The sequence below is a fragment of the Stegodyphus dumicola genome, chromosome 3 (assembly GCF_044657685.1).
Source record: "Stegodyphus dumicola isolate Sdum_Otavi_A_Nest chromosome 3, ASM4465768v1".
Lineage (NCBI taxonomy): Eukaryota > Metazoa > Arthropoda > Arachnida > Araneae > Eresidae > Stegodyphus > Stegodyphus dumicola.
Genome location: NC_140770.1, coordinates 115,614,594 through 115,629,371, shown reverse-complemented (window position 1 = coordinate 115,629,371; position 14,778 = coordinate 115,614,594). Strand labels below are relative to the sequence as shown.

The window sequence follows — 14,778 nt, the reverse complement described above, 5'->3', positions numbered from 1 at the left end:
CAAACTTTTGTTTTAAGAATAGGAATCGGCAGCAAAGATTTTTCTTAGAAGCTTAATCATAGGGCCTCTTCTAACTTGTTAACGGATTTGCTCCTACTAATTCCTTTTTCGAATGTTTTAAAATATTCTTTTTGACGATTAAAGTTTAAGAACTTTAATGTACGGCTATCTAAATTATTTCAATTTTCAATGTCCAAAATGCGATTGTGCTAATAAAAAATTTTCTGTTTTCAATGCACTTCAAATCCTCTGTTGTTTGTTAATACTTTAAGACTCAAAAATCTATAGTTGTTTAAAAAAAAAAAAAGCAAACCCATTTTTAATTTTGCGTTAATTTCAAGCAGAAAAGTTCTGCGCCTTTCAAGAGACGGTCTAATCCAGAAATATTTCGATATAGAGTGTAACATGAAACTTCGTTCAAGTAACAACCTGACACCTTGATTTTGAAAAAACATTCAAACTAATTTATCTCTTGAAATCTTTACAGCATTCTTCTTTTCAATAACATAAGGCCGCATATAAATTTTAGTCTTGTTTAAAGCTAGCGTGATTTCATGATATCTATTAACCTAGAATATATTTATAATTTTTCTTTTTTTAATACTGAAAACTATGTTATTCCTTCCTGCACTATTTTTCATTACTGTATTTTCACGTAGTGTGGACGTCCTAAGTTTCTTTCACATCCCGGTTCATCCATCGGATTCCAAGGAGATTTTCCTGAAGATGAGATCGAATGCGATGATTCAGACCTACCTCTTGCAATGGACACAGAAGAAACGTGGAAGGTATTGCTTTGAACTTAATTCTGTAATCTTCTAGTTCATTCCGTGGCACATATCAGTACACAAATTATATAAAATATATGAAGGCAAAATTTTAAATTTATCAGTTTTTTATGAAATTCTAATTACATACTAATTAATTATTAATTTATGAATTTTGTAGCCAGATACGCAAAAACCTTTTCTTCAGATTTTATTTTGAATCTAACTTTTCAATGAAATGTTATTTATGCTTTTGCAACGACTTTTGCTTTTGAAACGACCCAATTAGGTATTTACAACGAATTGTGCCTGAAATCTCAAATGTATTTTTGCCAATCAGGCCAACGATCTGACGACGACTGACCATGGCACCAAATTTCCTAGCAGTGTTAAATAAAATGAATTTAGGGAATCAAAGAAAGAGCAGATTTTAATTTTGAACATGCAACGTATTTTATTCAAATACGGAAAATGAAAAAAAAAATATTTATTTTGTGTAAATTTACAAACGGACGTAAAGCTATCGCGAAATTTTGAGCTTCTCGAGTTATGTGAATATTAAATAAATTTCCTAAATAGAACGTAAAAATAAATAAAACGTAGCAAAATTTTTTACTTTTTCTTTCTTTTTTCAATCAACGATTTTATTTCTTTCACATTGAACTTATGGAGATTAAAACTATTCTCAGTACTATGAAAGCTAAATTGTGTTGAATTTTATTTATATTTCTTTAAATGATTATCAAGATTTGTATTTAATATCAATGCTACTCAATGATTTTACACAATGTTTTCTTGTTTATATACAGAAAGTAGATTGATGAGAGAAATTTAGCCATTGCTTTAAAATTTTCAGTCTTAAACTAACGTACTGCTTCTGAAATAAAATAAATATTTCTGTCCATTAAATTCCGAACACGATTTGTATGCTTCTTGAAGCCATATTTGCATGAAAGTTTAACAACGGATTTAGATTAAACATATGACTTTGAAAACTTTTAGCTTATTTGCGACTGTGTAATTTTGAAACTTTAACTAAATCTGCTCATTTAAGTATTTTACGGAGAATTATTTTCTAAATATCAATGAATTATCGTCCACCCAGATGACTACGTACTTTTTAATTGTAATGTAGATAGTCATATATTAAAATCAAACAACTTTTACTTGACCACTCCTAGTGGGTTACCACGTAAGAGAGAATTATGAAGTAAATGATCGATTTCTTATCTTCAATGGCTTATAAGAATCAGGCGACTGTCTCTTTTTATCACTATTGAAATTTAGAAACCTTAATTAGACACTTGGTTTTGTCTTTGTCTAACCAATGCAGAAGGGGTTCATTCACTACCTACAACGACAATGGGACTTGACGTGGGACCAATGGGACCTTAAAACAATACTAGTTAATTCCTTTCCAAACACACTAAGTTGCCTCTGTACTGATACGAACAATCACCAAAAGAAAGCACTTCTGCATGCAACAAGACATGACTTAACATCCGTTCATATTAAAGCTTTCTTACACGTGTTTTACATTTCCTGAACTAATCAAATATACGTGATGTTAACCAAAGGAAAGACAGGATAAATTTTAACTTAAACTTTATTGTTAGTGAAACTTAAAACAAATGTCACAAATGTTCCAGACAGATTTGTCTTTTAGAATCATCCAGAAAAATTTATGATAAGTATTAAAACTTATTTCTAATATTATACGAGACGTAGATATTTTGTAATTTGTGAAATATTTAAAAATTATCACGGAGCAAGCTGTTAAATTTTAATTAAATTGAAGTCTTTAATATAGCGAGCAATATGACGTTTATCTACAAAGAAACTAATCATATTTTCTGTTCGATTTTATATATTTTTTGATGAGCACGATAAAGAGATTACTTAGCTTTGCTTAACATCTTCGATTTAATCTGTGTCCTTTTCTAGCTTCGTGAAGAGCTCGTTCCTATCTATCGGCAACTAAGGAGGCTTTGCGAAGATCTTCGACGAAGAAGGGATAATTATTCCTCAGCAGACAGTGGAATATCTCACTCTCCGGAAGAGTTACAAGCCAGTGAAATTCGACTCGGAATGCTAACAGCAATTACTAAGGAACTTGGAAACCTGATTGAAGAAGTTCTACTCTCGCAGGACGAAGCCGTAAGACCATACTTGTATCATTATTCGAAGAAAAAAACTGATCATCATTACAGATTCAATCTTTTATTACTTCATAAATTTATATCATTGTTTAGTACAACTGTGTAATTATTATTCAGACAATTAAAAAATTCTTGTAGCAGATGTTGCCTTCTTATAGGATATCTTTATGACTAAAATAAAGACATACTGTATAAAAGACAATTTTTGGATAATATTTGGTAAATAATGATAATTACCACAAATCGGTGAATAAGATCGAAAAAGTGATTAACGTTTTGAATTTGGATTCTTTCCAAGTAAAGTTTTAGAGCGAACATGTTAGTTCAAAAATTAAATGTCCCTTAACTAAATCAATAAACATTCTGTTCAGTTTCAGAATGTATATAATCTTAGGTTGACTGACTACTTTATTATTTTAAATATTGGCAATATATTGCCAATATTTAAAATAATAAAGTAAATGCTAAAGAATGTAAATGGCTTTTACATTCTTTAGCATTCGCTCGTTTATCATTGCATTTATTTCTTACAAAATTTCCTGCCCTTGTACTAATTGTTCCATTTACTTGAAAGTAACTAATTGAACTTGCAAAATGATGACGATAGAAGACTACAAGAAAAATTAGAGCACTAATGTGGTTTTAATTTAAACCGTAGGTGGGATTTTTAATATGTTCTGTCTAAAAACGTTGGTTGTCTATAGAATGTTCTGTCTATAAATATTTTTTTTAAATGTTCGAGTCAGGTTCAGAAAGCTGCGTCACATTTGCACGCCCTCTAAAAAATAAGCAATCATCTTTTCATGATTCAAGCAAAAAGATCAAAAATGCAAAATTCCATTGAAAAGAGTAAGAAGATTTAATGAATACGTGGCTAAATAGAGTAATAAATTATTTATATTTCTTTAATTTACAAAAAATGGAATTTTTTACGATGTTGTACTTTTAAAGATTGATAATGCCTCTCTCTTTCTCTTTTCTTTTTAATATTCATCATGCAGTACAAGAAAAGTTTGAAGAAGAATATCAGGGCTGTAAGACATGGGCTTATTAATAAGCATGGAAAACGTTCTTAGAAACATTTTGATTGTTTCTTCAAACTCCAGTTCAAAAGTTTTATTTCTAGCTTTTTTTAAAGAAAATATTCCCGTTTTCTATCGTAATTTGACAAATAAATGACGTTCCATCTAATGTAACCCTACTTTTGCACTTTCGTCAGCCGAAAATGTTTTACAAAATCATCTGCAAGTGATCTTTAATTTTTACGATGGCAATGGGGTTTATAGTTGAACACTGTTTTAATAACTTTAGGGAATTATTTTATATAAATTTTCTGAAATCCTATTAATAGATTTTTCATGAATCTATTTGTCAAAATATTTTCTTTCAAAATTACATAACAAATCTTTTGGATGTTGAGAGCCTTATAGCTATATTATAGGATATGGTCTTCTGATCGTCTGTATTTTTAAAGGCAACTAATCGAGTTCCTTTTTTATCCTAATTTTGAGTGAAACTAAAATGCTGTGCATTGGTGAAAATATTGATTCCCATCTTTATCATTTCAAAATACAATTATTCGAGAAATGGGCAATATACTGATTGACTAGTTTTCTCGGTTTTGGTAGCATTATTTTATAAATATTAAAATTACTTGGTAAAAGAATATATGATGTTTATAAATAAATTACTAAGTGCTTGCGAATGCTAGTTTGCGTTTAAAATAACATGGCAAAAATTACATTAACTGCCGCAAAATGCTATAACTTTCTGTATTGCAATTGCAAATTAAGCATAAGTATAAAGGAACAAATAATATGAACACTATGTTTGAAAGCCCAAATGCTCAAGACCTTTAAAAACTATGAAACGAAAATTTTCAAGAACTTATTATTTCTAATGATGTAACTTAATTTAAGGTTTCTAAAATTATTCATTAGCTTTACCGTTATCACTTGCCGGAAATTTCTTATTTCTCGTGGAAGATGTTAAAGAAAAACATATTTTTGGGATAATCATAGTTCTGCTTTGCATTTTAATTGGAGTTCATTCTTTTTTCAGTCTTCAACTGTGATTTACGAAATATGTATGAGAAATTATATTCTAATCTAAGATAAAATATTATCTCTTTTAGATGTGTCTTTCTTGCCAAAGTATAGCAGAAGATCGAGAAATGTTGGAGAAAGTACAAAAGGAACTCGTCGAGAAAAATGAAGAAATAAAGAGAAAGACAGAAGAAATATCTCAGCTCACTGCCAAAGTAAACACATTTTTAGTTGACGAAAGATGCATAGTTGCTTTTAAGATATATATAAAATACTAATTGATCGTGACAGAGAAGCCATTGCCAGTGCCCGTGACATAAGATCTTACATTTATCTCCGAATTTTTAAGCTAATATAAATATTTAAGTATTTAAAAACTAAAAGATCTTACATTTATCTCTGAATTTTTAAACTAATATAAATATTTAATCATTTAAAAACTAAAAGAAGATCTTACATTTATCTCCGAATTGATAACTCTAATATTGTGCTTGTCAATGTCTAAGTGGAGCTACTTAAAACGGACATAAATTTAACGTTTTTTAATAAATAATTTCGAAACCTTAATAGCATTTTAAAAATTTTCGGTAACAATAAGATCCTTTGTCGAATCTTTAATATATAAATTCTGATTCTAATAAACTGATTCCATGATTACTTGCAAGTAGAATATTGGCTTTCTGTGACTTTATTTATTTATTTAATAATTTTATATACACTCTTAGACAAAAAAAAAAAAAAAAAAAAAAAAAAAAAAAAAAAACCCACGACATACCTCGACACACCACGACGCATCGAGAAGATATAAAGCAAATTGGACACAAATTGATATGCATACAGGTTTCAACGGAAAATGCAAGATTTTACATTTTGGCTGCCAATGAAGGAACGGTTGTCACTACAGCGCATCTGATCTGCGCAACTGGCAGGATATTTAAGAGGAGAGATTACGATTACAAATCATAAATTCTTCACGAATTTCATTCCGTGTACTCTGGTAGACAGAAACTATGCCTGGCATACAGGTGAGCGAACGATATACGCAGATGTCAGAATTTGAGAGAGGTAGTGTAGTTGGGCTCAAAGAAGCGGTTGGTCTTACCGGCGAATAGCTTGACATTTGAGCAGAAGCGATGCCCCTATTAGATGATGTTGGCAGGAATGGGTGAACCATGGCCGCAGATAGCGTCAGGAAAGAAGCGTTAGGCCTAGAGAAACGACAGAACGTGAAGACCGAGCAATCGTCAGAGCGACACTCACAGTCCCAGATGCATCATTATCATCGGGGTTGTACGTGAAACTAATGCTTCAGTGACCGCAAGGACCATTCATAGACGGCTCACAGAAAGGGGGCTGGTCACGGCGCCCCTTGCGCCGACTACCATTGACCTCCGTACAACGTCAAGCCCGTTTGCATTGGTGTCGGGCTCATTCGTACTGGAATATCATTGACTGGAGTGAAATAGTCTTCAGTGATGAGTTCCGCTTTGAACTGAGCCCCGATGACCAGCGAAGGCGAGTCTAGAGACGCCCCGGACAGCGGTGGGATACAACCTGACTGTCTTCCGGCAGACAGGCCGACAACCAGGAGTGATAGTCTGGGGTGCCATTTCATTTCATAGTAGGACCCCTTTGGTTGTCATCCCTCGCAACCTTGTAATTTTGTACCTTGTAAGGCACAGCAGTACATCGACGAAGATCTAAGGCTCTTTGTGTTGTCCTTCATGTCACGCCACTCTGGGCTTACATTTCAGCAAGATAATGCCCGCCTCCACATTGCACATGTTTCTACTGCTTGCCTTAGTGCTTGCCGAACATTACCTTCGCCAGAAAGGTCGCCGGATCTCTCTCCTATTGAGCACATTTGGAGCATTATGGGCAGGGCCCTCCAAACAGTTCGAGATGTTGACGATCTAACGCGCCAGTTGGACAGAATTTGGTACGATATCCCTCAGAAGGACATCCGCAACCTCTATCAATCGATGCCAAGCCGAACAATTGCTTACATTAGGGCCAAGGTGGACAAACGATTTACTGACTTTTTCACTTTGTGAAGCTCTATCACTTCAATAAATCATCCAATTTTTATTAAACTGTAATCATTTGTTTTTCTGTACATGTACATCTTTTCTACCGACTTTCATCCCATTCAGATAACTCCTTCTTGGTGCGTCGTTTTTTTGTTTGTCTTATATTATATATTACTAATATTTTATACATATACGTAATTAATAAAAGACTGTCCTAAATACTTGTACTGTGTGTCTAACCTCTGCGATTATATGATTTCCGCATTTAAAATAAATTATCTTATAAAGTATAGACTGCACCTATTGGGGCACATATATTTACGTATGTAAATGAAATGCCTTTAAGTGTTTCTCTTGGGTAATTTGTGTATTCATCTTAGATGTACTTAAGAATAAAATGTACAGAATTTGTGTTTTGCTTATTAATACACGGTTCTACATCTATTTTAAAAACTAATCTTAAATTCTTTTACAAAAATAAGCTGAGGTTTATTTAAACAAGAGTTTAAATTTATCTTTCCAGACGTACTTTAAGTTGCTTTTATGTTACTTTTAAGTTAACTTAGTGCTGTTATATCATTACAGATGTATGAAAATTCAAATCCAAAAAATTTTTTCCTCGTGCTTTTTATTTAATAAATAAAGATTTTTTCACATAATGTAAATTTTTATGTAGTAAGTGTACATCTCTGAAATGATAGAAGGTTTTAATTCTTTGCCATGCTTAAATTGCTTCCTATATAGAGACATTGTATAACTTACTCAAATAAATAATATTTATAATGATGCTAATAATACTGAACATATTATACTGAAAAAAAACTTTCTTGGAACTTATGTCCTGGGAATAAGACACATAACTTTTTTTTTCCTTTGGGAGAATAAAAACCATTCTGTAAACATACTACAATTTAATGGTAATACTTTTAAGCGAATCATTCACGGCTGCCTTTATCTTTCAGTTAACTCTTCAAGAGACTGAGTTGACTGCTCTTAGAGAAAGTCGAGATCAACTCAAAAGTGACGTCGAAAACAGCTCCCTAGCCAAAGATCAAGTTGTCAAAAAGGCATGGGAAGTCAGAGACCAAGCTGTGGCAAGGTAAAGAGAAATAAATCATCTTATTCAATTAACATCTATTAAACTGATTTATAATGTGGGAACGCTAATGCTATTTTTCTGTTACTGATGTATATATTTCCAGAAAATAAATATTTACTTAGGAACGTAAACTAAATTATATTTAATAAAGTGTATTATTCATGCACGTAACGTTAATTAATTGTAAAACACTAGTATAAAAATTGCCGTTTATGTAAAAGTATAAATCAGGGCATCAGTGAATAGCTAGCACGGAATGAACTTATAGTAATTTTATTTTAATTACGTTTTTTTAACTGCGAAAATTTTAAAGTTTTAAAAATATTTCTAGTATTTATTTATTTATTTATTTTTGGTGATGTAATGCTTGAAAAGAAGCGAAGCAAGTATACAATGTCTGACTATTTGGGTTAAAAATTAAACAATAAATTTAAGACATTTAAATTTTCTTAGTATACTGAATATAGTTTTCAATACAGAGCTTTTAATTTCTTCCCACATTAAAATACATCTTTCTAAATTATTTATAATTACCAAAAATAAAAAATTATGTTATATGTAGATCGTAATTTAATAAAATACAATATTTATTATTTTAATAGCCGAGATCGCATATGCTGACAGAATTTATGTGTATGTGGTAGGTTTCTTATTGATAAATTTATGAACATTACACTTTCATGATTAAAAAGAGGAACTAGCTAAGTTAAAGGATTAATTATGAATGCCATGCTTCTTGTTCAGTTACATTTCTTTTCAAAATATGTTGGTTAACATATATTTTATTCACCTTCTAGGAAAAATGCCGTCGAAATAGAATTGGCTAAGACCAGAATCGATGTCATGCATATTAATAGCCAACTCATGGAAGCTGTACAACAAAAAGTAGAACTGTCTCAACAGCTAGAGCAATGGAAGGTGAGGCATTGTTCTCTGAAAAGCACAGAACTAATTCTCGGGAATCAATCACCTTTAAAAGTTTCTTAATGTCATCGATCTTCATTGACTTAAATAGAAATGTTTTTCATTTTAATAAATGCAAGTAATATTAAGAGCTGGCTAGGTGCCAATGTTGAGAGCTGCTGTTTTTTAGAATACAAATTCTGTAATATTCTGTGAATAACACCTCCATTAAAAAAAAATACATATTGATTAATATTTTTCAAAATAATTTGCATTGAAATGCTTGTCACGTAATCTCTTAACGTCAGAAAAGTATTTCTAAATGGTATTTTATTTTTAGTTCGGTACAAATGCTAACATTTCGTTCTTTTGTACGGCCCCTGAATATATTTTCCAATTTTAATATCAAATATCTCGGCCAGTTTTTGTCGTACGTCAAGCTTGCTGATAGTCAAGCTTTTTGTGTTTAATTTTGTTTATGACGCGTGCAAAATTTTCCTAAGAATAGGGATCGAAGAAAAGTTGTAGCCGGAAGTATTTATATAATTTCAATTTCCCTCTATTTATGTCTATGACTAACGATTGCGAAAATAATGGCCGCGCAATGATTTTATGTACAGAGTGTGTATAAATTACACGAAGTTAAACTGTATTAAAAGTAGTTGAATATTTAAAAAAACTGCTTTCCTAAAAATAGGAATCTATATTCTTAATCTGTAGTTAATTGTTCCTACTTATATAAACACATTTATCTTTTTTTTTTAGTTGGATATGGAGACACTGCTAGACGAACAAGTAATGAAAAAATTGAAAACTCAAGAACAAGAAGATAAGAAACAAAAATCTCAGTCTGAAAACATTGAACCTCCTCCAACGAAGAGGCAAGCATCTAAGGGAAAATTATTCAGGTTATGGCGATAAAAATAATTTTATCAAGTTACTGACCTTCGAAGAAATTCGACAGCTAATATGCACTAAATTTTCTGGTGTTTATATTTAAGAAGTGCGCACTATGAAGAAAACACTAGTTCAAAACTCCCCCAAGGCATTGTTTAAGAGACTTTCAGTGGTTTGAAAGACAATCTACAAATTTAGATGTTTTAAGAATCTAATTCATTGGATAATGAAAGTTATTCCTTGGTTGTATATTCATACTCCTTCATCCATTTTTATACTTCAATCATTCATCTTCAGTTTTAGTGATTCAGTTGTTGGCCACAACAGTTCCGAAACTACGTATTCTGAAAAGACTAAGTCATCGGTCATGAAAGTGAGTACTCTGTACATGTACAAGTTAAATCACCTGACATCTGGGTGATACTGGCGTAATGTGCAAGTTAAAACAAACAAATGTAAGGTAACCTATTGTATTTCATACATCACATTGAATGAGGAGGAGCCAAAAAGTAGCCCCAATATGTTTTGTTCGGAAAATGTGCATAGACAGAAATGAAAATTCTTAAACATTTTTAAATAACTTTAATCACGTTCTTGTCGGTTGTGTTAGGAATTTATTAACGTTTAGATACCACAAGAAAATGTCTCCTCTGATTGGTTGCTAAACATACTTCTTATTGAAGAATGCTGTTAAAGGATTTCAATCAGAAACCTAATAAAGAGGTTCAACGGCGTTCCTAAATCTGCTTCTTCATACACCAATAAATGCCTAGTAGATTTTCCATCTTAAGTACATTAACATGTCATAACTGCCCATCCTTCTTTTTGCCAGGTTTCCAAGTATACGCTATGTCATTTTAATTTCCATTAGATTGGTGAATCTGTACGCGCTGTTAACTCTAGGATAACCGAAGAGTTGCACAATTTTTAATATATCGTATTAATTTTTTATTGACATACTAAGGTTATTTTCTGACTCCTCCCCTTTATTACCATTGTGAAGAATGATTTTAAATTCGAGTTAGAGCCTGTGCTATACCATTTTAAGTTGCCATATCTACAGTAACCTGCAGCAAAGTGTTGTACTTAAAACTTAAATATTTTAATTTGAATCTTATTAAGCATTAAAAATACTGTACAAAATAATCTAAAACATTATTCATTTTTATTGCTTTTATTGTTAGTCATACCATGAGTATAGATCCTGTTCGAATAGAAAAAAGTGAATAAATTAATGCACTCTACAATTTAGTATAAGTAAGATTATGTAGAATAAAAAAGATTTAATTTATTCTCAACAGGTTTAATTTTAACCTTAGCATATCGAGTGCACATATAGAAGAAGTTTTGTATAAACTGTAGTTTAAATGGTTGGAAATCAGTATTGTAGAATTAAGATTTATTTTAAATTCAGATGAGAACTTTTAGGTAAATTAAGGAAATTTTAAGGTGACAAATACTTTTCCTATCATAAACGTTAGACATTGACGAAATATTGGTAATTATTCTGAAGTACTAATTTTTATATATTCATTTTCGTTATTAATTTTATTAATTAAATTTGAATTTTAAAGTAATATCTATTTCAGAAGGAATCATATATATGAGTCTTGAAACATCAAAATTCAAATGGATATTTTTTAATTTAAGTTTTTATTCGATATACTATTGTAAATTACTGTGCTAGTAAATGTCCTAAGCTAACGTTTTTGTGTGGAAACAAAGTTAATGAACAGAAACTGAGTAGATAGTTTCATTAATGGACGGTTCTATGAAAAGAAAACCGGTGAAATTTTAGAAAAGATGTGTTACCACTATTATTCTGTGACATCAAACAATATGCAACTTCATAATAAAACTCGTTTAATGATTTTAGTGCTATAAAAAAGCAATTTTCCCGTGTTGTGATTTAAGTAGAATGTGTATGCGTGAATGTATTGGCAGATCTGATTACTCACGCCACTATAGCATTCTTTTCAAATACTTTAGAGGCATTCTTAAAGCATACCGTCCATGCAATGTTGTGAAATTCAACTAATCTGTATATGTGTGTGTTCCATTATTTCTATGTCTTCATATATAGCTGTTTGATAAGAACCGAAACTTTTGATGATGCTTTCTTAAGAAATATTACAAACAGATTGTAAATAGAGATACGAAAACAATTATGACTGTTATATTTTATGAAATGACAAATCGTTATTGAAAATTTATAAATTATTTTATGTAAATATAATGCTAGTAAATGTTTGTATCAGCATAGAATACACCTTTTGAACGCAAGTATGAACAATGTTCCTGAAAAATGAACAGTTTTTGATTTCATAAAAATATTAACTATTCAGTGTCTTAATAATTCGTGTCTAGGATTTCCTCAAGTGGAGTTTCAAAATATCCCGCAAGTTAATTTTCCATTGCAACTATCGTCAGTTAAAAACAAAAATACTGATGCATTTTTAAATGCATCAGTACTTTCAGATATTATTTAGGAAATTTTCCCAATTCGTATACAAGTAAACATATTTAGTAAATGAGAACATACCAAAAAATGTTAATAAGGAAATCTCGTGTCCAAAAATTACAATCAAATTTTTGTTTTTTATATCTAAATTCGAGTTAGTTTCATAAAAAATATATAAATACTATGCGTTATAAGTAAAAAGGGAAAATCACTAAGTTTCGAAATTAAAGCATATGCAAATTTTGTTGATAGATGATGAATTATTTTCTTTTGTAAAAAGTTTAAAAGAAAAGGGATATAATGCATAAACTCGCGGAAAACCCATAACTGAAATGCAAAATTTCATTCTGCATTTTATCCTAACATTTCGCATACATGCTTCGTGCCATAAAAACTAAATTCTATTTAAATGTTTATTTTAAAATAGCATGAATTTCCAAGCAATAATCCAAAACTTCAATTAGCGTTTATAATGTCTTAATTCATCCATATGTTAAAACATTTAGATTTATTATTTCCTAAGTAATTATAGTTCAGATAATATAATGCAATGTCCTAATTTCTACATTGATGATCAAAACTTCTGAATTTCTTCCTCAGCTTTGGTTACTTAAATTTCAATCCTGTTGAAGTTTCTTAAAGATTCTGATGCAGTATTAGAAATACGATATTTTGATATTCTATAAATCTTTTGGATAGATTTTTTAGTTTCTTAAGAAACCTATAGAGACTTTCTTCCAAATGTTTCATGCGTTTTGTTGAAATATGTTTAATACATTAATTTTAAAGTATTTGCACTTTCTAACGAATTAAAAATATTAAGAAAATCTGAAGTATTTAATAATTTTCAAGATAATTTACTTCTCTTATTGAAGTAATTACTTATACGTCTTATCAAAAATGCCATAATATATCTTATCAAAATAGCCAGAGTGGGTATAATAGAAAGTTCTTAATAACACCTTCTAATTATAGCACCTCCGAAAAGAAACCTAATGCAAAAACTTATATATACATATATACCTAATATAGCTGCTGTAATCTTTTATTGCTACATTCACCTCATTCCATCACATTACAGCATGTTATTCCTCCTTAAAAGTATTATTATTATTATTTAAGAAATTCACTCCATCTAACAGGTAAAACTAAAATTTCAAATATAATATATTATAAAGAGATTCTATAAATGTATTTTTAAAATTCAAGATTTACGGTATTTAATTAAGTATTTATTACTTTATATTGATATATAAATCATTATAAATTTATTAACTAGAAATAGTAAATGTTTCTATTGATTTTGCTGCATTTACATAATGCCTAATTTTAATATTTTCAAATTACTTTTGGTCACATAATTTTAAGAATTTCCTATCAGCTGAAATTCCCTGAACTAAAAATAATAATTCCTGATATAGAAGGAACTAGCCACAGAAATATTGCTTATAATGAAAATAACTGTAATAAAATATATAATAGAATAATGATTATTAATTGACTATAATTTCTTATAATAAACTAATATTAAATATGTATAAAATATGATTATTTTAGTTTATTTATAAACTCTTATTAAGAATATATAATAATTGGTCTTAAAGATATTAATCAACACAATACTACCAATTTCATTTTGTTTGTAAATATCAGTTTTTATTGCAGAACATAAATTCCTAAATTAGAGATATGGCGATCAAAAACTGTGCATTTTTCCCCACGAAGAGTCGTTGATAGTCATTTCATAACCACGAGTTGCCTTTTATTATGTGTGGCATTTAACAGCACAATCATTAATATGATCAAACGATGTAACTGGAGGATGTCTTTACTGCGATGACTGTGATAGCCCTGCATTGCTCTGTTATAGAGAATAAAGTTTACCAATATTATGTTTGTGTGTTTTTATATCCTCTTCTGCGTGGTAATATGCATTTGAAAGCAACTGAAGAACTATATATAAACAAATCGATGTTTTTGAAAATAATTTTTTTGTTATGATGGTAAACAAATCAAATTTTCTTTTAAGATTTAATCTATAGATGGCTCATTTAAATCTCACAGTCCTGAAAAAAACTTCGGGAATCCAAAACTCAAATTTACCCGTTTTCTTTATTCAACTGTTTTGAATCCTAGCCTAATATGTTTTATAAAGTTTTTAAAGCTAACTTTTGCTGACATTCAGTTGAAGTGCTCATTATAAAAAAGAAGGCGCTATTACTGTAATAGGTTTGAAACAGTATTGCTTATTTGTGCAATACTGTTTGTGTAAGTACGTTTTTAATTAATTTTAAGAATTTCTTGAGAATTTAATGTTAAAAATATGCTTCAAACATTAATTTAAGGAATTTCGTCACGTGATGGAAATCATAATAACCTAAAACACAAGATATTTTTAAAGATGCATTAAATAAATT

General features: G+C 30.0%; 1 protein-coding gene across 1 annotated transcript in view; it reads left to right on the top strand.

The window, feature by feature from the left end:
- Positions 1–14,253, top strand: part of LOC118187188 (bicaudal D-related protein homolog) — a 222,600-nt gene extending 208,347 nt beyond the window's left edge. Inside the window, exons 6-11 of the mRNA XM_035357389.2 lie at positions 660–788; positions 2,712–2,924; positions 5,061–5,186; positions 7,964–8,100; positions 8,898–9,018; positions 9,769–14,253. Of these exons, the coding sequence (XP_035213280.1) occupies positions 660–788; positions 2,712–2,924; positions 5,061–5,186; positions 7,964–8,100; positions 8,898–9,018; positions 9,769–9,924 (882 nt within the window). The 3' untranslated portion in view covers positions 9,925–14,253. The remainder of the gene's footprint in view (positions 1–659; positions 789–2,711; positions 2,925–5,060; positions 5,187–7,963; positions 8,101–8,897; positions 9,019–9,768) is intronic.
- The last annotated feature ends 525 nt before the right edge of the window (positions 14,254–14,778 follow it).